Raw genomic sequence first — 27,060 nt, forward strand, 5'->3', positions numbered from 1 at the left:
AATACTAAATTATAGTAACTGTCATGGCCGATAAACATTTTTATTAAGTATCGTAGTTATTTTTTATTTCTTTCCTTCTTTTTTTTTATAGCGGACGTTGACGATACTATGCGCAGTACGTTCAAGTGGCCCCTACGACACCAGGACAAAGCCTGTTACGCGCGAGCCCAAGCAGATAACTGCCCACCCGACCGACCGAGGGGTGCAGCCGGATAACGCACGGCACGAATCGCTGGACAAATACACAATAGAAAAAACAGACAAACAAATAATACTATAGCTATCTATTAACTAAATATGATAGGATAGATGTTTTAAGCATATTAATAGAAAACTCTGGCATAGGCATAGTTAGAAGAACAACGACTAAGGGATAAAGGTATCAAAGGATGTCTACTCCGTCTACATGGTACCGACAGATTTACCTTAGCTAATAACTCGGGCGAGTCGATATCACCAATTAGGAGCTTGTGCATAAAAATGACACCAAGCATAATTTTACGGTTAGTTAGGGACGGAAGGTTAAACAAGAGAAGTCTACTAGAATACGAAGGCAAATTGACATTGCGATCCCAGCTTAAGCCACGAAGAGCAAATAGCAAGAACAGCTTTTGAACGGATTCAAGTCTAATCTGGTGCGATTCATATTGAGGTGACCAAATGCAAGATCCATACTCTAAGATAGGACGCACAAGCGAAGTAAAAAGAACTTTACTATAGGGGTCATCAAATTCTTTGGACCATCTTTTAATGAAAATCAGAACACTCATGGCCTTTGCGACCGTGGTGGAAATATGGGTGTTAAAATTTAACTTATGGTCCATAAATACGCTCAAATCATTCATATTACTTAGACGTTCTAAAGGGCTATTGCTCAGAAAATAAGTGACCAGTTGAGGAGAGTTACGAAAAAAAGTAATTACCTTACACTTGGTAGTGTTAAGATTTAGTAGATTAAACTGGCACCAGGATTGAAAGTTTTTAAGATCAGCCGACTAAATGAATCTGTATCATTATAAGTAAGACAAAACTTGACATCATCAGCATCTATAAGCACGCGCGAATGAACAAAGACTGATGGAAGAAAATAATTTTCATAATAATAAGGCCTGTAAAATTTAATGATATCTCGAAAAATATTAATTAGATTTGCTTTAGATTTTCAGGAAATATTCTTAGAAAACGTGTGTTAAAATTATAACATTAAATTTCAAAAACTATGGAGAATCTCGGTTGAAAATGATTCGAACATATTTATATGTTTAATTTATAGATTCAAATGATCTAAAAATCAGTATAAATATTTCTTTTACATTTTTCGTACTATGTATGTAGATTCTAGAGAATTGAATAATTTCATAATTTCACTGGGGACATATACAAATATTTGTCGACTGAATGGATTAAGCCTTTATACTAAATTTATTCTGTTTGAAGCAGCAGGTGTTGCTTGTTAGGGTGATTCAAGTCTTTGGGAAACTTGTACAAATATTCTTTGGCAATCATGTGAAAAGGGGTTAAAGGTCGCGATATGAAAATACAAATATGAAAAAGTGGTTGTGTGTGTGTGTGTGTGTGTGTGTGTGTGGGTAGGGTAAATTAATTACAATGCCTATTCCTATGACTTTCCAACTATTAACCAACTGAACAACTGATTGTAGTCCTACTACTGCTGGCCTGTCAGTGAAAATTTCTTATAATTTTTCTTCAATTTTAATGCATATAAGATAATTCCATGGGGAAAAGACTACTCAGAGTAATTACTTTTCTCCCAAAAAGTAGACGCGTGTCGAGTCTATGAAAGAACAACCACGTTTGGCCTGGGCATCTGGTTTTTAGGCGTGATACACCCTTGTGTGTGGGTTTTTCTTTTTTTTTTTTCATTGTGGATTTTTGTTCACACCCTTGTGTATAAGCTTATAGAGAGATAGAGAAGATTATCAGGAGATTTTTGTTAACTTTTCAATATACAAGAGGATAAATGTTTAAAAATAACAATGGATTCTAGCCCAAACGATTCGTGGGTACTAAAAAAAAGTTAAAACAATATATAGCCTAGTCCATAGACTACACACATATGTATCTATGTCTATATTTTGTACTAACCAAAATTATTCCATTCAGTTTCAATTAGTCAAATAAGAGTCCTTTTCCTAACGCCAGCCTCAAGCCAATATAGTCAGTAACGTTAAATGTATCTGGCGTTTGCTGTTTGGTGTCTAAAAATGTTTACACTGGGCAAAAAAATTGTCTACATTATATTTAAATATCAATTATTGAAAGTATTGCTTTTTCAAAAGTAATTGCAAATTTTCATTTGATCCATTTGGCAATTAATCTTATCCAAATCTCTCTAAATAGATAATTATGGGGAAAATTCTTATTTTCTAGTCATTTTCATTGAATTGCATGATTTTTGGCACAGTGTACTTTTGAAAAATTTTCCACCCTTAGCCATGTATCGCGTGTTAAGCACCGCCTTCAAACGCGGCACAGAATATTTTCCTTCTCTTTCACATGGATACAAGTGCAGCATCCTTTTTTGTCCAAAGGTTGTGATGTTGATACAATTCGTAATTGAAGCTTATTTATTCAAGGGCAGTAAAAATTTTTGTGTTTTTCGGAAGTCCATAATTATATGTTTTATTGCGATGTGATTCACAAGCGGATGATAAAACCAAAAATTAACGTTAAGTGCCAAAATCCGCAAAACCGAAAAGAAAAAACAACAATAAAAAATTCCAATAAGTTCTTGTAAGCCGTTTCCAATGCAATGGAATTTTCATTTATTAACAAAGCGAACTTTGACAAGGATTGTATATATAATACGAATACACAATTCTATAATAACAATAATACCAATGGCGGGCTATCCGTTGCCAATCATATGAGCCATTATAACTTAATGATTGATTCGAGCTATAAGCTCTGTGCTGCCAATGAAACTGCAATGAGAAGTTCTTTGAATCAAGATACGAATTTATTGTTTTCAAAAATAACAACAGTTTCGGAATTTTATCCTGGACCACATGAAATTGCCTCCTTCAACTCGGGTGAGTATACCTCAAAAAGGTTTTCCAAATTGTGTCCAAAAACAAGAGATAATGGTGAAGTGAGAATTGAAAGCAAAAAAAAAAAAAAACATGAGAACGAAAAGCGATGTGTTAAAAAAAGTATACATACAAATTAATCACAAAAAAAATTATGAACATGCATTTTGATTACTTTTTTCCATATTAATTTATTAGGGTGCGTATATGAAATATTGTGTCTACAATGTGTCTATTATCCTGTTTATTGGTTCTGTGTATTCAATGTCTAGTCTAGACTTTAATAACATTTTAATGACATTTGAAACAACCAGAGAAAATTTAAATATTTTTAAAACTTAACTTGAAATCATTTGAACGAGATAAATTAGGTTAAAATTTCTCCTAAGCGAATTTGTTTCATCAGTATGATAACTATCTCAATTCTTGTTAATGTGTAGTTGATATACATATTTGTATATAGACATATATATATATATATATTTACAAGTTTCTATACAATTTTATGTGTACGTATGATAATTACATCACAAACATTCTTGCAATTTCATATACATTACATGTCCGCTTTTTTTACATAATTTTATTAGAGAAAGTCGAAATTCAATTGATCGTAGCAATAACTACGCACAGCAAGAGAGTCTGTAGATTAAATAAAGCTTTAACTGGATGCTGGAAAAGATTTGAGCCAACATTAAATGAAAGTTTAAAATAATGAAACAAGTTCCAATAATGAAGAAATTGATACACGGTTGGAAAACTGTCTTCGTTTTAGAAACATTCTTCCGTGATCGAAAATAATTTTCAGCTTTTATTAAAACCCTATATATGTACTTATAGCATATATGTACATATATAACAAAAACAGAATATATTCTATATTCAAATTTCTATATTTGCAAATTTCTGGATTCACAGCTAATTGTCATAAAACGTTTGAAGACAATCGCATCTTGAATAAAACTGCAATACCTTTAGAAAATAAAGAAACGAAATTATTGTCACGGGTCTGATTATGATGTATGAACAATATTATAGAAGACTAGACATTGCCAAGATCGGCTTTGAAATCATTTTTGTGTTATAATAACGAGGACAAGAGAATGAACAAGAACGAACTTTCAAGAACTGAAGTGTTCCCTATTAATTGATTTTTCTTTTCTTTATACATATGTACATATGTATATGTATCTTAATCAGTTGTATCCCCTACTAAACCAGTCTATACATAACATTTGGCAGATGGAAGATAGGAAAACCCTTTGAACTGTATTCTTCACATCTAATTGATCTAATTGGATTGAAACTTCGAAATATATTCAACGTTTTGGATAATGTTTAATAAACAAACAAATAATCAGTAATATTTTTTGAGTCCCATGACTCAAACTACAAGACCAGGTAGGCATCCGATTTGAGGGTGGGAGACCCATTCCCATATTTTTGTCAGAGATATTAACTTTGAGTTCGAATAGTTCATGAAATTTTTCCTTAAACAACCAATCATTACTTCATTCTTTTATATAAATACATATATCTTATGGTGATAAGATTAAATGACTAATGCTAATTCTGATAATTATGCATACATATGTATCTCTCGTATTATATGTCAATAATCTATTAATACTAAAATTTTGTAAGACTTAAATAGTAAGTTGAGCTAGAATTCTCTTCATAAGCAACACCAGCCGGACATTCCTTTAGTAAATATTCACCTAGCGACGGATTTGAAATGGTTCAAATTGTCTGCAAAATGTACAAAATTTACATTAATAATCAAAAATAGATTAATTGTATTTGCTTTTATTTTTATAAGCTTCTATTTTATAAGTTTCAATATAAATTAGAACTTCTTTTCTCATTTTGATTGCTTTTAGACTTTCATCTGAAGTCTTATGGTGATGATGCTTCAAGCTTGGCCGATAAATCGAAACAGAGGCGAATACGAACAACATTTACTTCAAATCAATTGAACGAGCTTGAAAAAATATTCCTGGAGACTCATTATCCCGATATTTACACAAGAGAAGAGATTGCATCAAAGTTACATTTAACAGAAGCTCGAGTACAGGTAAGAATTTATTTTAAATCAAATTAAGCATAGTTTTTACATTAATTTGAGTCATTAATTCAAAATGCTTTGACCAAACTTTACTGTACTTGCGATTGCAATATGTGCCCTCTAGTGCAGAGAGTTATCTGAATACCATCTAAAATATGAATATTTAACCTTTTCCGATTTCTGATCAATATCTTTAAAGAGGATTCACAAAACAATATCCATCGAGTCCCAATATGTCAGTTCCGGATTAAGCCGGAGCATGACCAAAAGCCACAAAAGAGTTTTGATGTGGAAATTGAAAAAAGGATGTAGTTTCGAGATTTTTAAACAGATCGGAAGATCTTCTGCTAACTTGAAATTAAATATATAAATTTTGGAATATTCTAATAATTGACTAAACTGAGGTATATTCGAATACATTGCAGTTCACTGCAATTGCACTTGATAATCATTTATACTTATTCTAATTCGAAATTCAAAATCACTAAAAAGTGAAATCACTTTCGAAAATGTGTTGAAATTTTTCAATTACAGTTTCGCAAAGCTAAAACTTTTAAAGGATTTGCAGCATTTTTTAAAACAAAATTAGCTTAGATTGTATTTCGATTTTACCTTACAGGGATTAAAAATCTATTTACAATCCCCTGATACCGAGGAGCCCTTAGAATTTGCTAATCCTGTTGCTTTCCCAATCCGGCACTGAAATGCGTCTGGTAACTTTTAAACTGCTTAAAACTTTTTCTCGCAGGATATTTCTTTCCAATATCTAGAGACATTGTTACCTGTCCAGGTAATCCATATAAAGAATCAGATTCAATAGAATTAAATACCTTATGGCTCAGATTTCTGCCATAATTCGTAAAAAGTCCCTCAATTGCCTTTATCAACCCAAATTATAATTCTCGAAAAGCTTATTTTGTTTTCCGATTCGTTAGATAATTTATCATGGTTTGACGCTTCTATGCAAATTGTCAAACGATTCAGAAGAATGTCTCCTTCCTATGGTTAAAGGGAGTATTCAAGTGAGCAAGAGCTCACAGAGCGCTCCCCCTTTTTTGTTTAAGCTGAAGGACATACAAGGAAATCAAAACATTGCGCCCCTGCATCTGCCTTACTCAGTTAATTGTGAGTCTTTCTACCCCCAAACTTTAGATCGTTGGTCTCTGCGCCCAGGAGTGGGTGTGGTAAATGTGGTGGTTCGGGTTCAATTGGCAAATTGACTTGCCCACCCTTGGAACTTCGAATATCTAGTTAATTTTGACCGTGGCGTAATTTGAGTACCGTTGCAAGTTCAATTAACACCGTGGCGGATATGTCACAATAAACAATTATGACAATTGTCGCCAATTTGGTAATTGATTTCAGGATCAATTAAGTAATAACATAGAGATTTGAGTGTTTTGAAACCGTTTAAAAAACGACTAAGATATTCGACTTATAAATGAAATCGGTAGAAGAAAAGAACTCAATATTTTGCTATTGCTTTTTATACATTTTTCATATGTATTCAAATAATATAATTTTATGGGTGGTAATAGGGTGAAAAATAGTTCTTAGTTGAGTTTTATGCACTGGTTACGATTTATAGGCTTATTTCGTTAAAATATAACGAATAAAACAAAGCCGCAGAAGGGTTAATCGAATGGGTCTTCAATCGTCATCTTAGGAGACTAGCCCTACCTGTCAGGATCAGGCCTGAAATGTAGATCCAGAGGGTGCAATCTTTTTAGTCTGCAAGGATAGTTTTTATTTAGCAGGTCTGCTGCCAGCCGCTCGGGGTGATTGCTCCGAATCTTAGGACCTCCTTGTGAACTGAGGGGGATTTGTAAGTCACAGAGTTTCGTTAAAAGGGGGCAACGACCAATCTACGTAGCAGGTTGTTTTGGAACCTTTGTAGTATCTCCACGTTGGTGGCACACTCTGTACCCCACAGATGGATGCCATATGTCCATTTGGGCTTTAGGAGGGACTGGTAAAGCCGAATCTTGTTTGATGTGATAAGTTGCGACTTGTATTGTCTGTAATTCTTCAGCCAACTCAAAAATTTAAGAAATTTTGTAGCTTCAAGCTCGAAATAACTATTTTTGCTAAATCAAATATATTCGAATCCTTTTGGGCGATCAAAATAATTTTTGCTGAATGGTACTTTTGTTGCATTTAAATTTGCTTTACATTTTTTTTCAAATATTTGGTGGGATGTTAAACCTAAGATGTAAAAACGAATCATAACCATCTTAGCATTACAATTCTAGAATCATATTGAACACATAGACGAATTTACGGCTGTAAAATGTGGGAAGTTTTTTCCCTAAAGTATGCAATATGCAAAATGACATTCATTGTTTTTAACAATTTTATATATTTTCGTTTGCCTCGGAATTAAAAAAAAACTCTATTAACAATGTTTGCTACGAAGATTGTTATTTACACACAGTATATATCAAAAGTTCTTCGAATGCTCCGGAAGACGTAATCCTGGGCTGCTTATTGCATACTTTAAGGGGCAAATTTTCCCCATTTTCCAGCACTAAATCTGCCTACGATTGAACATTACTATGTTAACTCCTCTGCATCTGCTGATCAATAAAAACTTTATTACTGTCATCCACTTTGGGTTTTCGTTCACAAGTTTTGTTCATAATTCAAATAACTGTTTCCTTTTGAATCGGTAGTTCAAAGTAGGAACTACTGCACTAGTTCGCCTTTGCGGCTTCGATAAAAACAGTTATCGATATACAACTCAGAACTGCGCAGGACATTTGCAAAATGAGCAGAAAACCATCCACTATTTGGCTTGCTTAATATTAAGAGTAACGTCTCAGTTTGCAGTCTGAAGGCTTCTGAGCAGGGATGCTAAAGTAAATTTTTTGAAGTTATTGTAATTAAAGTTTTACCCTGCCTAAACTTAGTTTATATTTAACTTTAATTTCCCTCTGTGCTTTTAGGTATGGTTCCAGAATCGTAGGGCAAAATTTCGAAAACAGGAAAGACATGCGATTTACATTATGAAAGATAAATCCGCTAAAATGGATAATCGCAAGAGCATTTCAACTGGAACTAAATATTTTAATGCTGCAGTGAAAGGAAATTCACATTCACGTCAAATGAAAAGCATCTACGATAAAATCTGAAAACCACCTATGTAAATATCTCTAACATAACAAATTATCCATTGTACACCATTATTTTGATAATTTTTTTACTATGCTGATTGTGGAATGAATTTATGTTTAATAAAATGTATTAATATATGTATGTAGGGGTAAATTAGAAAGTTTTTCTTTTATTATTGATGGCATAGTTTTATTTATAAATGCATACAACAAAAGCAATCTGTTGTACGAGTGTCAATGTTTATGAGTATGTTTATAGAGGAGATATCCTACTTGGTAAGAGGTTGCAAATCATAAAGCGTTATAGTAATGATTGGAGAGTGTTGGGTCTTAGACCGTTTCCAATATTCTTAAATGACAGTCTAAAGTGCAGGATATTTTGAAGTAATTGTCTGGACTAACTTTAAAGAAATTTTGAAGAACCTAACGAATATAAACTGAATCGTAGTTTTACGATCGGGAATGACCACATAAAGCTCAGACTTAGTTTCGAATTGGATTAAAAAAATTGAAATGCTAGAAATTCGCTCCTTAAAGTATGCAATGGGCAGTCACACAAACTACATACATATATGAGAAATTTATGAAATGTCCTGGATGCATTATTCATTTATGTTGCATACTTTAAGGGTCAGATACGCCTTTGCTTCCATCGCTGAATAGTCGATTGCAAGAGGAAAAAAAAAATGAAAAATGTCGAGCAAAACACAGTAGATAAATCCTGTTGTTTTTAAGCTTTAATTAAACTACTGGAGAATGAATCCAAATTCAAATGTTGTTGTTTCTTTTCTCGAACGTTAAATTGTTTGTTTTGTTTTGTTTTTTTAAAATTACCGTAACGTAACATTGAGGGTCACAGTATATATTCATTCCATCTCAGTTTACAACATTTTTTATAACTTTTTGCTTTGGAGTTTTCATAAATTTATAATCTTAAAAGCTAATCGTCTGTCATTTATGCATGGCCGGTGGCAGAGCAGTTTTTAAAACCCGCTGCCCAGGAGCCGATGGAGACAAATTAATGGGCGATGGTAGATCATGCCTCTTATCCTGTATGGTAAGTGGTAGGAATTGCTGTTGCTTCTTTTTTCGATTCATATTGATTGGATGAGTGTTATCGTTCTTTCCAAATAATATAGTTAGATGTACAGCGCAGAAGATGCCCAAGCTCTGTTAACGAAACATAAAAGACAAAAAGACATTTAGAAATCGGTTATAGTGATATAGTAAAGGACCTTGTCGCTGCCATCTTAAGTAAGCAATAGACAGAAATATAGTCATAGTAGTATATATTACTCAGCACATCAACAGTACTCTAGCTCTTTCGCAGTCTATTGCATACTTTAGGGGGCTCATCTACTTCATTTTACATTCATGGATCAAATGTATAGATTACCTGGAATATGGCTATAATGGCAGCACCGAAAGCAGTTATTAACAATCGGTTCTTAATCTGCTCTGATACAACTGCCAAACATCCGCGCTTGTAATGGGTATCACAAGCCGATTCGTAAGCATGCTCAGGACGAGAACAACAGGACCATGGCAAGGAGAGACGGCGATAATCAAGTGGTCCATCTACACCGCAGCATTGTAACTAAGCATTGTTAAATAAAGAAACTTCAGTCAGTTGAATGTCAACTAAATATGAAAAACATTATGGAAAGCTTTAAATATTGCAATAGATAATAATAGCTCCAATATCAGTAGATACTTCTAATAATGTCCTTTGAAAAAAGGAGAAAAAAAGGAGAGATGCAACTAAATTTTAGGCACTGTGTTTAAAGCATTAATCATTTCTGTTTAATCGAACTGTGTTAACTTTACCTGAGATTGCATACGATTCCATAGATGTAAGTTATCAACTTTAGTACGCGAAAATTTGTCCAAAAATTCTACAAATGAATCGTCAATGAATATCTCTACAGATGTGGGTAGATTCTCTCGCATTGCCAGGGACCAGCCACAGATAATGAATTGAACACATATACAAGCAACTAAAAGAGCTGCAAACTGTGAATAAATATTTTAGTGGGTTAGAATGTTTGTCTAATTTGTTTAGTTTGCTTTCTCTTTGTCTCCCTCTTTGTTTACCATTCCAAGAAGGCAACGTTTCCTTTGATTCGTTGCCTGACAACCCATCCAGCATAGAATAAAGGTAACAGGTCCAAGACATAGGAGTATTGCGGCAGGCGCCCACAACTTATTCTGCACAATTCCATAATAAACGGAGTGTCCCCATAGAAGGGATGTTCCCAGAAATATTTGAGCTGCTCCAGTTAACTGGAAAAAGGAGTAGCCAAAAAACCAAGAAAAATGTTAAATCAGCAAAATACCTTTTGTGTCATATATGTATGTAAGTAAAATATGTAGGTATACATCGCAGCATCCAGGCACCTATGACACACATATATGTGTATAAGAAGTTTATGTATATATATACTTCTACATGTATGTATATATCATGTTGACCATGAAACTGAAGGACAAATTTACGCAAATGGCCATAAACATCCAGCATCCTTTAGCCTAGGTTAACGCACAAAATGTTCATGCAACATGTCGTATGCGTAATATTTCATTGTATGACCTTTGCAGCAAAGGCGTAGCTGATGGATTGAAATTAAATGGCTTTAGAATGAACAACTTTTGGACTGAAACTACTCATTGTCATTGTTTCTAGGCAATTTTATAGCTACAGGGGTATTAAAAGTTTCATATTTTTGTCAAACAATGAACACTTTTGTAGCCTCTTGCATACTTTAGGGGGCAAATTTCCCTCATTTCGCATTCTAAGAACTGTCACTAGTCTTTGTTTAATATGTAGAACAACATCTTGTTGACCAAATTTGCATTCTCAGCCAATAAATTGTCGAGAAAGATTTAATCAAAATGGTCCAGCTTCATCCCCAGACATACATACACATGTTCTTGCTCCTTTTTGACGTCATACAAAGTTTCTTATATGTCTTTATGTATGTATACATACTTATGTACATATGTATGTATGTACTTGAAAGTACTTGTACATAGGCGCAGCTTTTAACTAGCTCAAGGTCGTCTACGCAGGATTCATTCGAGTAACATTATACTTAAATATAAGAAGTAAAACATTGTATGTACATACAAACATACAAAGGTACGTATGTAGGTATGTTACAATGGATGACACTTTGCATGCATATACATATGAAACCTTGAGATTTTTCTTTTATGATGAATATTGTACTTTGTGGAGTTTGTTCCCAATGCAATAACGATTACATTCAAATTCCATCTGAGCTTTTTCTTCTTTTTTTTTTTACATGTGCGTGTAGATACCTTTTTACCTTATGTAATTGTTATTGTAATTGTAAACACATTTACATCGTTATTTGTGCAATTCGTTTAGGCAGATGAACTTACCGCTAAAAGGAATACATAACTGTAAACTAAATATTTAAAACATTTGATCTTTTTAGGTAAAGCCATATTAATCTCGTTGGAATGATTTTATTTTACTTCACTTTAAATGTATTCGTTTTTTTTTTTTGCTTTCAGTTTAGTTTGAATTATTTCTCTGGTCTATGCGTTTCATACATTTATGTGGAGATTTAGAGTTTTTGTGATGATTTATTGACTTTAATGTATATATGCATACATATATCGGAGATGTACATATGCAAAATGTGTGCGTTATATGGGTTATGTTATGGCAGCAATGGTTAATGTTCTTTTCGTTTTCTTTGTTTCGTTTATTGAATTTGATTTTGAATTCATTTAGCTATCACTAAACATTTTGTTTGGTTGTCCCTATGAATTGCACAAAACACTTCGACATTTTTGCCACAATTTTGTCATTCAACTTCACTGTTACAATTTTTAACTAAAAATAACAAACGTTAACTCTCTAAGCGACCAAACTCGTTCACAAATGAAAATACGCATGCAATGGTTTGACAAATTCATTCCTTGTTTTGTTATACTTCAGTAGGCCAACAGTGAAAATATTATCTATAACCGTCTCGGCTCGGTTGCAACATGGCCGATATACATTGGTCGATGTTATTGGCGCCAAACTTCGCCTGCCTTCAAATCTGACATTAAATTTCGATTAATTTTTGTCGCAGTAACAAGTGTAAACAAATTGGAAAAATTGGTAAACAAAAAAGCAAAGGCAATTGATTACTAAAATGAAAATAATTTAAAAATTATTAAATTAGATAAACACAAACCTTTAATGAATTGTGCAATAAATAAATATAAAATGAAAACAATTTTGATAATACTTTAAATTTTACGGACAGATAGACAGACGGACATTGCTATATTAACTCGGTATCTCACTCTGATCAAGAATATATAGGCACATTTGTGTGAGAATCTCCCAAGTGATTACTCAAAATTATATATTTCGATACATTTAAATATACAGGATAAATTTATCCTGAACCGCTTTCAAAGAGTCGAACTTGAATCAAAATTATTATCAGCAACACTTTGTTCCATGAGATTCCCCTAAAACTTTTATTTCTTCCTCTATTTCTTCTATTTTAAAAAGATAGTAACTAAAAACAAATTATTAATTACTTACAAATGTAGTTTTAACCACATAATTTATAATAACAAATGCATTTATGTATTTATAAAAAAGTTCTGTTCAAATGCTTTTTACAAGCATAATTCAGTATTCTAACTCACTCACATGTGAGCACATTAGCGCCCATTAGACAACGACCAACCCCGGCCTTATGGGAAAAGGTTTATATGCATAACTGAACTATATTTATTCCGATTTTAATAATTTTGTATTTTGCTGGATATTAATATTAAATTTAAGTGTGCCAAATTTGATAGTATACGGTAGAAAATTACTGGATATAATCGAGTTTTTTTTAAATACGGGGGCTAAAAGGGGCGTGGCAAACATTTGAAATAAACTTAATCATTGTACATACTACACGAGCCTACATACCGAATTTGGTGGCTTTAGCTTTTATAGTCTCCGAGATCTAAGTGTTTATACGGACGGACAGACTGGCAGATGGACAAGGCTAAATCGACTCGACTAATCAAGAGCATATAAACTTTATGGGGTCGGAGAAGCTTCCTTCTGCCTGTTATTTTCCCATTTCATCCTATGGCTGCTAAAAAGTGAATATTCTTCATTGCCCAAGGCACTCTAAATAGCCAAAATGGTTTTTACTGCGACAATAACATTTGAGCTTAAAGGTTACTATGTTGGAAAATGGTTCAGACATATAGCATAAATTACAAAGATCAGACCTAGATCAAAGCAAATGAAATGAAAATTTTTAAAATTCACCAAAGATTTATTTAGAGTTTTATTGTATTCTTTGTCTATAAAGAATAAATGATGGTCAATCAGTTAAACCTTCAAATTTTGGTATTTTGTCATTTTTGGCATTATTCAAATTCACGTATGATAAAATGTGTGCAATTTTCAATGTGTAAGCAAACTTTGATTTATCTAACTAAAAATTTCTCAATGATTTGTTTTATGATTTCAAAAATCCGAAAGCGAATGACTTTCATTCAGTTTTACATATATATTTTTGATATTTTTTTATTTATTCGATATTTATGCAAGGAACCGCGAATCGCTCTGACGTTTTCAAGAACTCATAAAGTTGGGGAAAATGTCCAAACGCAAAGTGCTGTCCGAAATTGACAATGCCATTGAGGCCAATTCGCTACAGCCCAAGCCCAAACGAGCTCGGATATCCTTCCGTTTGGAATTGCCAAAAAGGCGTTACAGGGCTGGCAAAGTTTTGGTCTGCGGAAGTGGCGACGTCGGACAATTGGGTCTTGGCGAGGACATCATAGAGCGCAAACGACTGTCTCCAGTGGAGAGTATAGTTCATGCAGTGGATATCTGTGCTGGTGGAATGCATAGTCTCGTGTTGACCAAAAGTGGAAGAATTTACTCATTCGGCTGCAATGATGAGGGTGCTTTGGGACGCATTACCACCGAGAAGGGCAGTGAATCTGTGCCGGGATTGGTTGTGTTGCCTGGCAAGGCATTGACAATTTCAGCTGGCGATTCCCATTCAGCATGTCTTCTGGAAGATGGTCGTGTCTTTGCGTGGGGCTCATTTAGGAATTCGCATGGCAATATGGGTCTCACAATTGATGGCAATAAACGGTTACCGTTCAATCTTCTAGAGGGCTTTGTGTGTGTTAGTATTGCATCTGGGGTCGATCATTTGGTTATTTTAACCAATAAAGGCAAAGTCTATACAGTGGGCTGTGCTGAGCATGGACAGTTGGGAAGGATATCCGAACATTCGGTGTCAGGTGAGGGTCGTCGTGGAAAACGTGATCTGTTGCAGCCGAATCAAGTGGTCATAAAAAAAGCCAAGCCCTTTGAAACCATTTGGGCAAGCAGCTACTGCACATTTTTACGTGAATCCGTCACCCACGATATTTGGGCCATGGGACTCAATAACTACTCGCAATTGGGCTTTGACAACAATGTAGAACGCGTTTTGTTGCCATTTCAAACGGATCTGAAGCAAATTCGTCAAATATCCGGTGGCGATCATCATACACTTTTTTTGGGCAATAATTTTAGCTGCTTTGTTACTGGTCGTCCCGAATATGGTCGCTTGGGTCTGGGCGATGTCAATGAGGTGTCTAGCGAATTGACTAAAATCCCAAAGATACCGTCAAAGGTGGTCCGTATCGAATGTGGTACATGTTGCTCCTATGCCATCGACGAGAATGGCAAACTTTATTCATGGGGCCTTGGTTCTAACCATCAGCTGGGAGTCGGTGATGGCGAGGATGCATTGGAACCTGTTTGGGTGAACAGCAAGGCAACGTTGAAGCAAAGAGTTTTATTGGCTGATGCTGGTGGCCAACACAGCATTTTTCTGGTAGAAGTCAATCCTCGACAGAGCAACAAGAAAGCAGCAATAACAAAACTGAAATCTATCAAAATCTGAATTAAGAAATGGAACTAGAGCCCATGCGGAATCGCTAGTAAATTTGAGCTCTTCAAAAAATAAGCAATTTTGTGTTTATGTTTATATTTTTTTAATTAAATTAAATTGTAAGATGCATTGAGTATTAAGAGTTAAGGATCTCACATGATTATGGACAAGGCCTCCATCAAAAATGTTTGAATAAAAACAAAGGAGTTGAATCTTTTAATTACAACGCAATTGGAAACCTTTCTCTCTTCTTTTATAAGGCATAATCTTTACTTAATTAATCAAAAAACAAAGTTATATACAAATAGACAACTAAACTACCTACTATGTATTTTTTAAGGATTAGTTTAAGAGTCAAGAAGTCCCGGATTAAGCCAACGCGAGGTCGGTTGCGATCAAAGAGACAAAAATATTGGCTTTCGGGGATAATGAAAATTAGAAGAATTTTATTTCCAATAGAACATAAATAAAAAACGGTCAAAACTATTCGCACAAATAGTTTTTTTTTTTTTTTAGAATGTTTAATTTACTATATTTATTTTTGGTTAATCTACCGTTTTTTTTTCGTCTGCATGTTGGGCAATTTCTAACCGATTTCAAAAAGTTATATGTAAATATACAATTCAAAATTTAGTAAACTTTAAAAACTTGGTTATTCTAAAAAATAAATTTCAACGCGAATTAAAAAAAAAATCATTTCTTTTTGTTGTTATTCTAACGTGAAAGTCTTTATTATTATTTCTTGTCAGTTTTTGCTGTTCATTGGCAATTTAAATTAATAACATTTGAAGTTGCAGATTCGCAAAGTTAAGAAAATTGAAGAATTTATCAAAAATTGGTTGTTTTTTTTTCTGATGAGTGAACTCATACATCTATCAACAACCCTCTGATAGAGCAGTATCCTCAAGGCGCTTGGAGTAACATTTTCGTAACACACTTATGGATAGATTCAGGAGGAGATTTATTTTTTTCCTCTCTTATAAACTAGAATCGAAGCATAAAAAGTAGTGAAACTACGGAACAGCAGATATAAGCAAATATAAAGGATTAGAAAGTCTTCCATCTAAAGGAAAAGTCCATTTCCAACCCTCTAAATGTAATAATAAATGAATGGTTGGTTAAAGCATTTTAATTAGAGTGTCATGTTTGCCATAAACTCGAATTCTTTTCATCCAAGTCATCCATTACTAACGTAACAAATTTATTATTGGAATTTTAGGTATGCAAAACTAAGTATTTAAATTTCTTCAGTGGCCTTGGTCAAAGAGTCTCGATAATTCCTTTATTTGTTTTCTTTATTAGGGTCAAACATCCGGAATGTACACACGCCGCCCTCGCCTCACCCTTTCACATTAAGGGTAACAATTGGTTGTGTCCTTGAACCTGAGCCTAACGAATGAATACAGTTGCAATCGCAATGTTTCTTTAAATTTGTATGCAAGACACAAATGAAATGAAACAAAATTTGATAGATTACTAGACACGGCACATGTAAGAAAATCGTTGTAATTATTTTTTACTACCTTCCAAATAAACGCTGGATGTGTACTATGTATGTATGTATGCAAATGACTGAAAGAAATGACATAAAACCCTTCTCACTGCATGTCATCTGGAATTTGCATACACTGTGATACATAATAACTAGTGTTCAAGGACGAATCTATTGTTCCTTTTTATGTAAAAGGGTAGAAAGCGGCGTGTGCAATGGAAGATAATCGATACTTATTGGGATTCAAGGACATCTTGATGCATTTGGTTTGTATTCTTTTGTACCTACATACATTCATACATACATATATACATATGTACATACATACATATATGGCTAGCATGGCTCCAGACTAGAGTTCAGATCAAGATAGTTTAATAAAAGAAAAGTCGGGTAAAAAAAAACAAAACACAAACATAAGACAAATGCTGGCTTAGAGTTAATAAATATAATAAATTTGCAGGATTACAGATTTCTATAGATTTACGCTTATGTATATTTTATAGTTCAACCCTAAAATGCTTGTCAAAAAATGATTATTTTAGCCGAAAAACAAAATCAACTAAATTTATGTTCAAATTCTTAAGGTTCAAATTTTGCTTATTTTATAGGCTTTGGAAAATTTGACACCCATTTATTTTAGTCCCAAAAGCACTTGAAACATGTATTTTGTTGTTATTTGTGTTGTAGTTTAACAGTTTTGCAGGATTACAGACTTCTACAATATTATTTTATTATTAATAAAATATTTTTATTAATTAGTCTCTTTATTAAACAGGAAACAAATTCGAATACATTAAGCTCGGAATTTATTTAAATTTTTGCCCTTGTCCTTGATTTAAGTTTTAATTACCAGCACGTTTTTAAGATTAGCACAATCTGTTGCCTTCCCTGCCAAAATGAGAACAGTTACACTATGGTTTGGTCACACTAAAGCACATTTTTTTGTTTGGTTTCAAAAAATTTAAGTGAATTTAACCAACTAAGAAAAGTTAGTGCTTGTGCTAAAGTGCACAAACGGAAAACACCAAATCCGATAGTTGGAGAAGTATATAAAGAATATATTCTTCAAAATTAGTGACAATTTTTGAGGTATATTTTTTAAAATAGAGTTTAGCAGCACTTTGGGACCTAAAATTATGTACTTCTTTCCTATGATGCATGATTTTCAAAAATCTAGGTTACAAATGCTACCAAGAATGTTATATTCACTGCACCATTTTGTAAAGTGAAGTTTTTAAATCCACAGTAAACAAAATAAAAGCAATTAAATAATATAATTTTATTGGTCGATGATACCTCAGTACCACTGTATGTTAACAGATGAATTTGTAAATTCTGTAAGTTAACAGAGAAATATCGATATCGATCGCCCAAAGACGATCGCAACCGATGAGGCGAACTGCAACAGATGATCCGAACTCAAACCGATGATCCCAACCGATGAGGCGAACTGGAGATTTCAAATTCAAATTTCAACAGAGCCAGACGTGCGCGGAAAAACAAAACTTAAGTGATACTCAAACGGAATTTAGCTAGAGATGCAAGAAAATATCTCTTCTCTCTCTCCTACTTACTCTCGCCTACCGCTCACCCGCTCGCTCGCAACGTCTGAAAAAAGTTTTACCAATCAAGTTTTTGTTTCGCAATATTATAACACAACTTCAACCTAGTTAAAAGTTAATGTTGTTGTAGAGACTCTTTTGTGAGTGTGCGACGGTGCATGTGTATTGCATTGGTGTGTTGGTGTTTGTTTCTTTCGTTTAGGTTCAAAGTGAACACATTGGAACAGAAAACAGCGCAAAGCAAAAGCTAATGGAACTACTGTACGTGTATGTGTGTTCTGTGTATCTCTCTCTATCAGTGCATGTGTGTGTGTCAGTTTGTGAAAACGGAACCAAACAATAACAATAACTAATACATACACAGAAATCAAATAAATTTTATAATAATTAATGAAAAATAGTTTTAATCACAACACTCACTGCCCCAAAGTAATTCGAATATTCTAAATAACTATGCTTTGCAATATCAGTAGAAAAGTGAAAGATAATCGCCCAACAACAGCGATGGCTGAGAGTGGATGTTGAAATTGAAAGTTGAAAACCAACACACACACACACACACAAACAAGCACACAAATGCTTGCATATACATTAAGTGTGTTTGTGTGAATTAAAAGCCCGCTACAACTGCATCATTGCCAAAGGAATAGAACGTGAAAAAATACATACTCTCTCTTTCTCACACTCCACTTCAATCAACTTAAGTCTCCCCGCTCAGACGGAAGTTTAAATCGAATTGTGAAAGTGGGAAAGCTCGATCTCCAGAGCCCCACACATGAGCACATACACACATAAGAAAAACATAACGCACAAATTTACCGTATAAAATCCACCCATACCACCAGCTCTTCAAAATTTGTGAAAGGGAGTAATTGCTGTGAGATTAATGAAAGAGGTAAGAGAAAGGTCCCAAAATTTAAAAATAAAAAAAGATTATTTTATAAAAATACATACACAAGTCAACAAGAAATAACATGTTAACTATTTGTACTATGTAAATACATTTGTACATACATAAATGTATGTATGCACCTAAATACATAAAGAAGCCAAGGTCAAATATTAACTTAAATTGTTATAGAGAGAAAAACAGTCCAAAGCTTTAAAATTCAATGTTATAACTTAGCCAAGTCTTTTGAACATCATCATCATTAACATTATCACGTCGACGATCATCATCATCGTCATCATTGTCATTTACCATTTACCAGTAACAACAACATGGAAACAACCGACAGTAACGCAAGCGCGCCCCACCAAGCAGTCAGCAGCAACAGCAAAAGCAAAATACAAGAAAGGCTTAGTGACCTTCATAGCGCGCTTTAGTATATATATATCTGCTGAGTGTGTATATTTTTGTATGTATGTATGTGTAAGCCACTTCTTTTGTCGTGTATGCTTTTTCTCTTTCGTTTATTTTATTGTTGCGCAGAAATGTTAATGGGTTTCGTCAACAACACATCGTGTAGAGGAAAGAGATACATACATAATGTTGAGTGTCTCTCTGTCTCGCGACTTCGCGAGGCTGACTAACTTAAACCGCTTTCCAATGATAGTGAAGGTGAAAAACACACATACATACAAATTTACGGTTTGAATGTAGTATATATGTATGTGTGTACATAAGTATCTATACATATGTATCTACATATACATACATAAGCGAACACGCAAGCCTGCAATTACAAGGCAAGACAAGACGATGGCTTGAAAGAGTCAGATCACTCAGCGCAGATCTGAAAGCGCAGATGTTACAATTACAAAATCTTCAAGCACATGTGTACAAAGACACATTGTATGTACAATGTACATACATACATACATACATCCATAGCTAACTGCACTTACCATCATCTCACAAAAAAAAAAAATAAAAGCCTAAAAAGTACTCTGCTTACTCTTTCAAGTTTCTCTCTTTTTCTGTGAGAACAAAATGATGATGATCAGTTCACTTCTTTAATAAATGGACAATACATACAAATAAATATTTTACATGGCATACATACAAATGTATGTACATATATTCCATTCCACTTTCAATTGAAAATGCTATCGCCTCTTTCTTTATATATGTACATATGTATTTGCGTCTGTTTGTGTGTGTGTATTGCTCATTTGAAATATTATGTAATTCAAATTTGGGTCATTTTTACGAGTGTAGCATTTACAACAAGTACAATGGCGTGGCTCGCTTTGCTGGCTGACTGTCGAGTTTTTTCTTTTTTGCAATTTTGTTTTTTTGTAGCTGGTTTTTACCCAAGAGAGCTTTCGTGAAAGGGGAAAAGAGCAAAGAAAAAAAAACTCTGATTCGTAAATGTATTAGTATAATATAATATGCCAAGATCAGAGGGGGGGTCGGGTCGGGTCGGTCGTGGGGGGAGCTTCAGTAAAAACAAGTTTGTTGTGTTGATGCTCGACGTTCGCTCCCTTTCAGACAGCAACAAAAAATACTGTATATCCATCCACTCACTCGAAAACTTTCAAAAGTTTCTCGCTTATTCGCGCTTTCTCTTTTGCTTGGGCTCTGCTCTTGCTCGGATACGATCGACTGACATTCTCTTTAAAACGAACTACCTACCACCATTGGAAATGCTGGGCAAAAATTATTGCAAAACCACATTTACATTGGAACGGTGACGTCCACAGAAATTAACACGTCGTCGTCTTGGTTTTTAGTGCGTTCTATTTGTAAGTATGTAAAAGATGTAACATACATATATACATTTATTTATGTACGTGCGTATTATTGTGTAGGAGGCATGCACTCACAATAACAATCTCGAGGCATTTTCGAGTAGGCCACCATAAGAGCTTTTTTTTTACATTTCTCACAGAAATCTTAACCATACAGAGATACAAAACTCACACACACAAGCATATAGAGAAAAGCTTTTTGTGAAAGGTGATTTTTATGCGCGTTTGTAAGTCAGCGTGTTTTTTTCGAGTTTATGTATGTATGTATGTCTTGTCTGCGCGCGCTCTCTGCGATCAACAACAACAACTGTTCCGTCCCTTTCTCAATTCTCATACATACAAACATGGACGTAGACAGGATTTCAACTAGAGAGGAACAGGAAATAAAAGACATTGTGCTAAAAACGCGAAAGTTTACGAAAAAGAAAAGGGATTCTTTGAGAATGATAAATACTTAAAGTTACTTAAATACTTAAAGTCCTTAGGTGTGCTTCGAACGGAGGGTTTATTAGTTTTATTATATGTAACTGAAAATGGTCTAAAAAATTTTGGTACATACATATGTATAGGTAAACCTCTTTTACGTATGTATGTATGTGTGTATTAAAAGTGTATCAGTTCAAAGGCTAGAAACTGCTCTCTAAAGAGTCCAAAAAAGAAATCCCCAAATTCACATTCTCCTTAAAAAATACTTATAAAAAACATGCAATACACATTCTTAAATAACGACCGAGAATCGTTTCTTCTTAATCTGAAATTTTTATATGATTTCTAAACAACCCTTGTTGCACCCTTTAGTACGCCCATGAAAGTACATTACATAGTTGGACCTATGTATGTATGTATGTATGAATATGTGTAATGTACAGAGAAATCATAAAATGTATAAATGCCAGTTTCATTTCTGATTGCGCAAATATATTTTATGTACACCTACTCCAAATGGTTATATACCAAAATGATGATATTAATAGAATATATACATAACATAAACATACATACATATATAGGTAATACCGGAATAGGAAAGTGAACTCCACTCCAACATGTTTTTAGGAGAACGTAAAGATCTTCGTCATTTTTTTCATTTATATAGTAGTTACCAGCTTTCGTTTCTCATGGAAAACGTTTTTGTTGTTGCGGGGCCAAGCCAGTCATTCAAGTTTTATTGAAAGTGAACGTTCCGTCTCCACTTGCGCGCAGAGAGAGAGAGAGATCGTACCAACAAAAAAAAAAAAAGCAAGACTATCTTTTTCGAAATATTCAGATGTGCTGAACTTTAGCTTCAATATGTGGCCATGCAGACTACACACACAAACACATGCACACAGATACAAATGTATATATGTATGTATGTATGTATAGACATTAGCGCTAACAAACTTACCAGCCATAGCCAGCCATGCTCTTGCACAATACAATATGACACATGGCCTTTCATTTATGTATATGTATGTATGTGTGTGCTTGATGCGATGAGATTGTGTGCAAGTGGTGGGGATACAGGCACAGACACACACACACACACATTTACAGTGTACCCCAAAAGCAAGCAAGCGCATTTCATTGTAACAATTGGTTTGTTAAAAACAATTTCGTCGCGCCAAACTCGAATTCAACACCAACGCAACGCAGCGCAGCGCAGCCGCAGTTGGCGCAAGGGAAAAGCTTTTATTTATTTTTTTTTTTAAGGCTGCCGCGCATTCAGCAGAGTTGGAGCAAAAAGTAAGCCATTGCGATTGGGTCTGGCTTTGGCTGGCTGACTGTCTATGAAGTAAAGCTTTCATCTTTTCCAATGAATAGTTTCTAGTGTACTCACACACACTCACAGTCACACACAGAAACGAATGCGAAGAATGAATGTTGGATGGATGGCTGGCTGTGGGTTGCTGCAATAAATGCTGAAAAATCGAAAAAAGAAAAACCTGATTATCTATCTATCGTATCTTTTTTTAGCTTTTTAACTTTATCAATATTCATATTAGACAGAGATTTAATTTCCTGAGAAACTAGAAAAAAACATTTTTTTTTTTTTGCTTTACATAGAATTTTTGGCATATTGAGGATTGCAACAGAAAATTTTCGCCATGTGGTGGGTGTGGACAGACTCGTAGCTCTTATGTGTGTGTATATATGACAAACTGGTTGTAAGACTGTTTGTCGAACTGTCTACCAGGCAGCAGCAACTAATGGATGAGAAATTTCGGTGAAAGGCGGCTTATTGCTTGCTGCTTGGCTTATTGTGTAATACTCGCAAGAGAGACAGATGCAGACATTTTGTCCATTCCCAAAAAAAAAACTTTCTATTTTTTCTGAGTGTGTGTGTGTGTGTTTTTTTTTTTTTTTTTTTTACAATTGTTGCATTAATGGAAAATAAAATATATATTAAATCACAATGGGAAATATAAAATATGTATGTAGTTTTTTTGAGTTAGTAATCTATGTAAATGGGCGATTGTCTCGGAAAGCCAATAGTTAGACCTCATCTGGTCTTTGAAAAGTTTTAAAATGTTAATAAAGGCTAACGATTTGTGTAAGGTAGGCGAAAACTTAGTGAGATATCAAATTCCAATTCGAACCTTTTTTTTTTTTTTTTGATTTTAGATAATAATTCAAATAATATCTAAAACAAAGAAAAAAAAACCACAAAACCTATCTAATATTTATCCGATTTTGATAAAAATTATTTTATTCGTCAAGGAATTTATTTCACTATATAATGTAGTTCAACGGTAAAAGAACTTCAGAATAAATTAATCTTAAAACACGGCCAAAGATGATAACCCCTCCGGTCATAATGTGAATACAATAATTCTTGATTCTACCGGGAGCCGATAAAATTAGACCTAAATTATGTTTCATTATAAAGCTTATCATCCTAAATCTATGGAAGTAGTAAAGTCCTCAAATCTTTTATTCTCTACTATAACAATTTTTGTTTTTTTATTGACTTCTACTGTAACCAGAGAACCCTTAGAAGAAAATTTGTGTGGGGGCTGCTGCGGCTTGAAAAATAGAAACTTACTCGAAAGAAAAAACTACAATATATTATATGTATGTATGTATATATATTTGTTTTTTGCATATTTTTCATTTTCAGTTTCAAAGAATGTTGATGTTGCAATACAGCAAGCATGGCGAGTGCATACTCAAAGAAATTGGAGCAGCTTTCAGAGGGGAGCACCCAGCGGACTTGACTATTGTATGCGAGAATAAAGTGAAGCTGCATGCGCATAAACTTGTTCTGGCGGCTGCCAGTCCGCTTATAAGGTAAGAGACCATAACTTATATAACTGAAAAAGAAAATGCACTTTGTCGGAGGATAATTAATAATATTCTTTTACATGGTTAACATTTTCTTACAGAAACCTATTGGAGGACACTCACCTGAGCGATTGTTCCACAACTGTTTACTTTCCAGATGTCAATGCCACATATTTTAAATTTCTTTTGGATTTCCTATATTCGGGGCAGACATGTATTACATCGAGGGATGTGAATTATTTGCATGATTTATTACTGCTATTGCAAATAAAATCGGATAGCTGGAAAACTACAGATTCGGCATATTTGGGAGGCAAATGTGGCTTCCGCGAACGCTCACGTAAACAGTATGCGTCTTCCCAGAATTTAGATCAATCGCTTAAATATGAGGTTGACAGTGTGGACGAGTCAAGGAACGCTGCTGACTTTTCCACCTTCTCCGCCGATAATAACTGCGAGAGCACACCTGAATGTGGTGAACTGAAGGACGATGACGATGACCACCATCACCATGATCATGATCATGATCACGAACACGACGATCCATCGCCGCACAAAGACAATAAAAGTGACAAAGATACTGATGAAATTGTAAACCTCTCTAACATTCCACCTGGCAGTGACAGTAGCAGTACCAACAATAATAACAACAATAATAATAACAATTCTACAGTTAATCCAGTTAATTTATCACTCGATCTACGAACAAAAAGCGAAAATGCTGCTGCACGCAGTGAGATCAGCAAAACCTTTGGCTCCGGATCAGATCACAGTGGCATTGATTCGATTGTTAGCGCAAGTGAAAGTACAAAGCGAAAGAGTCTGTTCTTTGATTCCCATAAAGATGTAATGAAACCACTTTCCGATGGTTCCGACATTAACAGTTCGCCGGAAAACTATGTGGTTACACCGCACCGTAAACGACGACCGGGCTTCCATAATACACAGAGCGATAATCAACCATTCACATCATATCAGCATAATTTGTTGGAGGAACTTCGACTTGTCAAGTCGACAACATCGCCCATATCCGGCTATGCCTCCGAGAAGAATATATTATCCCATCTCGAGGATGGAGCACTCAATGGCGATACAATAACCCCCGACCGTAAACTTTTGGAAGCGCAAAGAAATCGTGCTCAAAGCCCAGAAATGCAAATGCATTTGGGTACGCAATTCGTCTATCAGTGGCAATCAAATCAGAATGCCGCCATTTCCACCATGCCCAATCTTCAGTCGCGACTTTCTAGTCTGTCGCATATAAATCTGAACCTGGACCCCGAAAGTCGTAATAACTCTGCCTCCGGATCAAATATTGCCAGCAGCAACTCGCATACATCGTCCGTAAGGGAATACAGATGCGAATATTGTGGCAAACAATTTGGCATGTCATGGAATCTAAAGACACATCTCCGCGTACATACCGGTGAAAAGCCCTTCGCCTGCCGCCTCTGTGTGGCAATGTTCAAGCAGAAGGCCCATCTTCTTAAGCACTTGTGTTCGGTTCATAGAAATGTTATAACCACAACAAATGGCACTGACACGGAGAACCGTTACAGTTGCTGTTTCTGCTCTATGTGTTTCGAGTCGGTGCAGGAACTGGTCCGGCATTTGTCCGGGCATCATAACAACCTGCTGCTCACCAAGAATCTTCGTGAATAATAACCGATCCGTTTGATCCGGCGTGTCCTCCCATATGCCTGTCAAATTACTGCAAAGAGACCTGAATTTTAAATATATACAAAAACAAAAAAACAAACTTATGGTAACAGTAACAGTAAAAGTAAAAGATTTAATTTACTTATTGTATAAATATATATAATATATGTATATACATTTAAAGCATAATTTTACCGATCCATTCACATGACTTTCACTCTTTCACCACCACCACCACCAACGGCTGCTGTTGCCTGGCCTGTTTTGGGCAAGAAGTGCGTCGGTAGGCCAAGAGGGTCAAATATATTGTCTTCTCATTTAAATCGTATTGGCCATCCAATTCCTGGATGACAACTCTTAAAAAAAAAAAAGAAAAACAAAAACAAACGGCTGGTCCATTGGAACTATGGAGCACTATGTTTTAAGAATATTTTTATACAAATGGTATTGTAATTTCCACCTGCCTTCTTATCGTAAACTTAAATACTTACTTTTGAATCATTTTTTATACACTATACACTCCTGTTTGGATACTTTAGATATTTTACATGTCCTTTTTTTAAATCGCCAATAAAAAAAAGTGTGTAAACTGTACAGTATAAATTCGTAATAAAATCAGAAAGGCATTTTTTATTTCTGACAATTTGTATTTTATTTATCAAGGTTTAGGCCTGGGGCAGCCTTAAATTTGGGTCGACCGGCGATGGTAAATCTAAAGAAAGGGAAATCCGGAAAATGTTATAGAAAAAAATTGAAACAAAAGAATAAATTTACTACAATTTTTTGTAATGTTTGCAACGTAAGCTTCAAAAATATTTTAAAGCGTTAAAGGTTTATAAACGGATTAAATCTATTAAAATGCAAGTCCTTTCAAAGGACATTCTGTACTAAAAGCTTTATTAAAGTTGGATTTACAGCACACATATTAACTCATACTTATGTGGAATTTAAACGATGGGAGTTACAACAGGCGGGGATAATGTTATCGTTTCTAGGGCTTCCGTGCTTTGAGATCCGCCACAGGACATACATACATATAACTAAGTTAAACGAGGAAGATATGTATATAACAATACCAGACTGATTGAGAGGATATTTCAAGAATAATTTTAAACCTACACTAAATAAATGTTATCACTTTGAATAATACAAAAATGACAAACATTTAATTGAAAATATCGTCGTTTTTATAATTCTAATATTTGGCTAATTGTTTTTATTTG

General features: G+C 34.4%; 4 protein-coding genes across 4 annotated transcripts; 3 read left to right on the top strand and 1 right to left on the bottom strand.

Annotated features, from left to right (window-relative positions):
* The first annotated feature begins 2,773 nt into the window (after positions 1 to 2,773).
* On the top strand, positions 2,774 to 8,383 carry PHDP (Putative homeodomain protein). Its single transcript, XM_068289017.1, has 3 exons — positions 2,774 to 3,053; positions 4,931 to 5,124; positions 8,061 to 8,383. The coding sequence occupies exons 1-3, from the start codon at positions 2,774 to 2,776 to the stop codon at positions 8,244 to 8,246; spliced, it is 660 nt and encodes a 219-aa protein (XP_068145118.1). The 3' UTR covers positions 8,247 to 8,383.
* A 564-nt stretch (positions 8,384 to 8,947) lies between these two features.
* On the bottom strand, positions 8,948 to 12,159 carry TM4SF (Transmembrane 4 superfamily). The gene is made up of 5 exons (XM_068289016.1): positions 11,634 to 12,159; positions 10,323 to 10,511; positions 10,056 to 10,241; positions 9,625 to 9,825; positions 8,948 to 9,398 (listed from the first exon to the last, which is right to left on the bottom strand). The coding sequence occupies exons 1-5, from the start codon at positions 11,697 to 11,699 to the stop codon at positions 9,180 to 9,182; spliced, it is 861 nt and encodes a 286-aa protein (XP_068145117.1). The 5' UTR covers positions 11,700 to 12,159; the 3' UTR covers positions 8,948 to 9,179.
* A 1,589-nt stretch (positions 12,160 to 13,748) lies between these two features.
* On the top strand, positions 13,749 to 15,303 carry LOC137577351 (regulator of chromosome condensation-like). The gene has a single exon (XM_068290792.1). It carries the CDS (start codon positions 13,868 to 13,870, stop codon positions 15,173 to 15,175), a length of 1,308 nt encoding a protein of 435 aa, XP_068146893.1. The 5' UTR covers positions 13,749 to 13,867; the 3' UTR covers positions 15,176 to 15,303.
* A 2,818-nt stretch (positions 15,304 to 18,121) lies between these two features.
* On the top strand, positions 18,122 to 26,480 carry ken (ken and barbie). The gene is made up of 3 exons (XM_068290105.1): positions 18,122 to 19,115; positions 24,015 to 24,184; positions 24,280 to 26,480. The coding sequence occupies exons 1-3, from the start codon at positions 19,107 to 19,109 to the stop codon at positions 25,838 to 25,840; spliced, it is 1,740 nt and encodes a 579-aa protein (XP_068146206.1). The 5' UTR covers positions 18,122 to 19,106; the 3' UTR covers positions 25,841 to 26,480.
* Positions 26,481 to 27,060: the final 580 nt, after the last annotated feature.

The sequence above is a fragment of the Drosophila tropicalis genome, unplaced genomic scaffold (assembly GCF_018151085.1).
Source record: "Drosophila tropicalis isolate 14030-0801.00 unplaced genomic scaffold, ASM1815108v1 contig_593, whole genome shotgun sequence".
NCBI lineage: Eukaryota > Metazoa > Arthropoda > Insecta > Diptera > Drosophilidae > Drosophila > Drosophila tropicalis.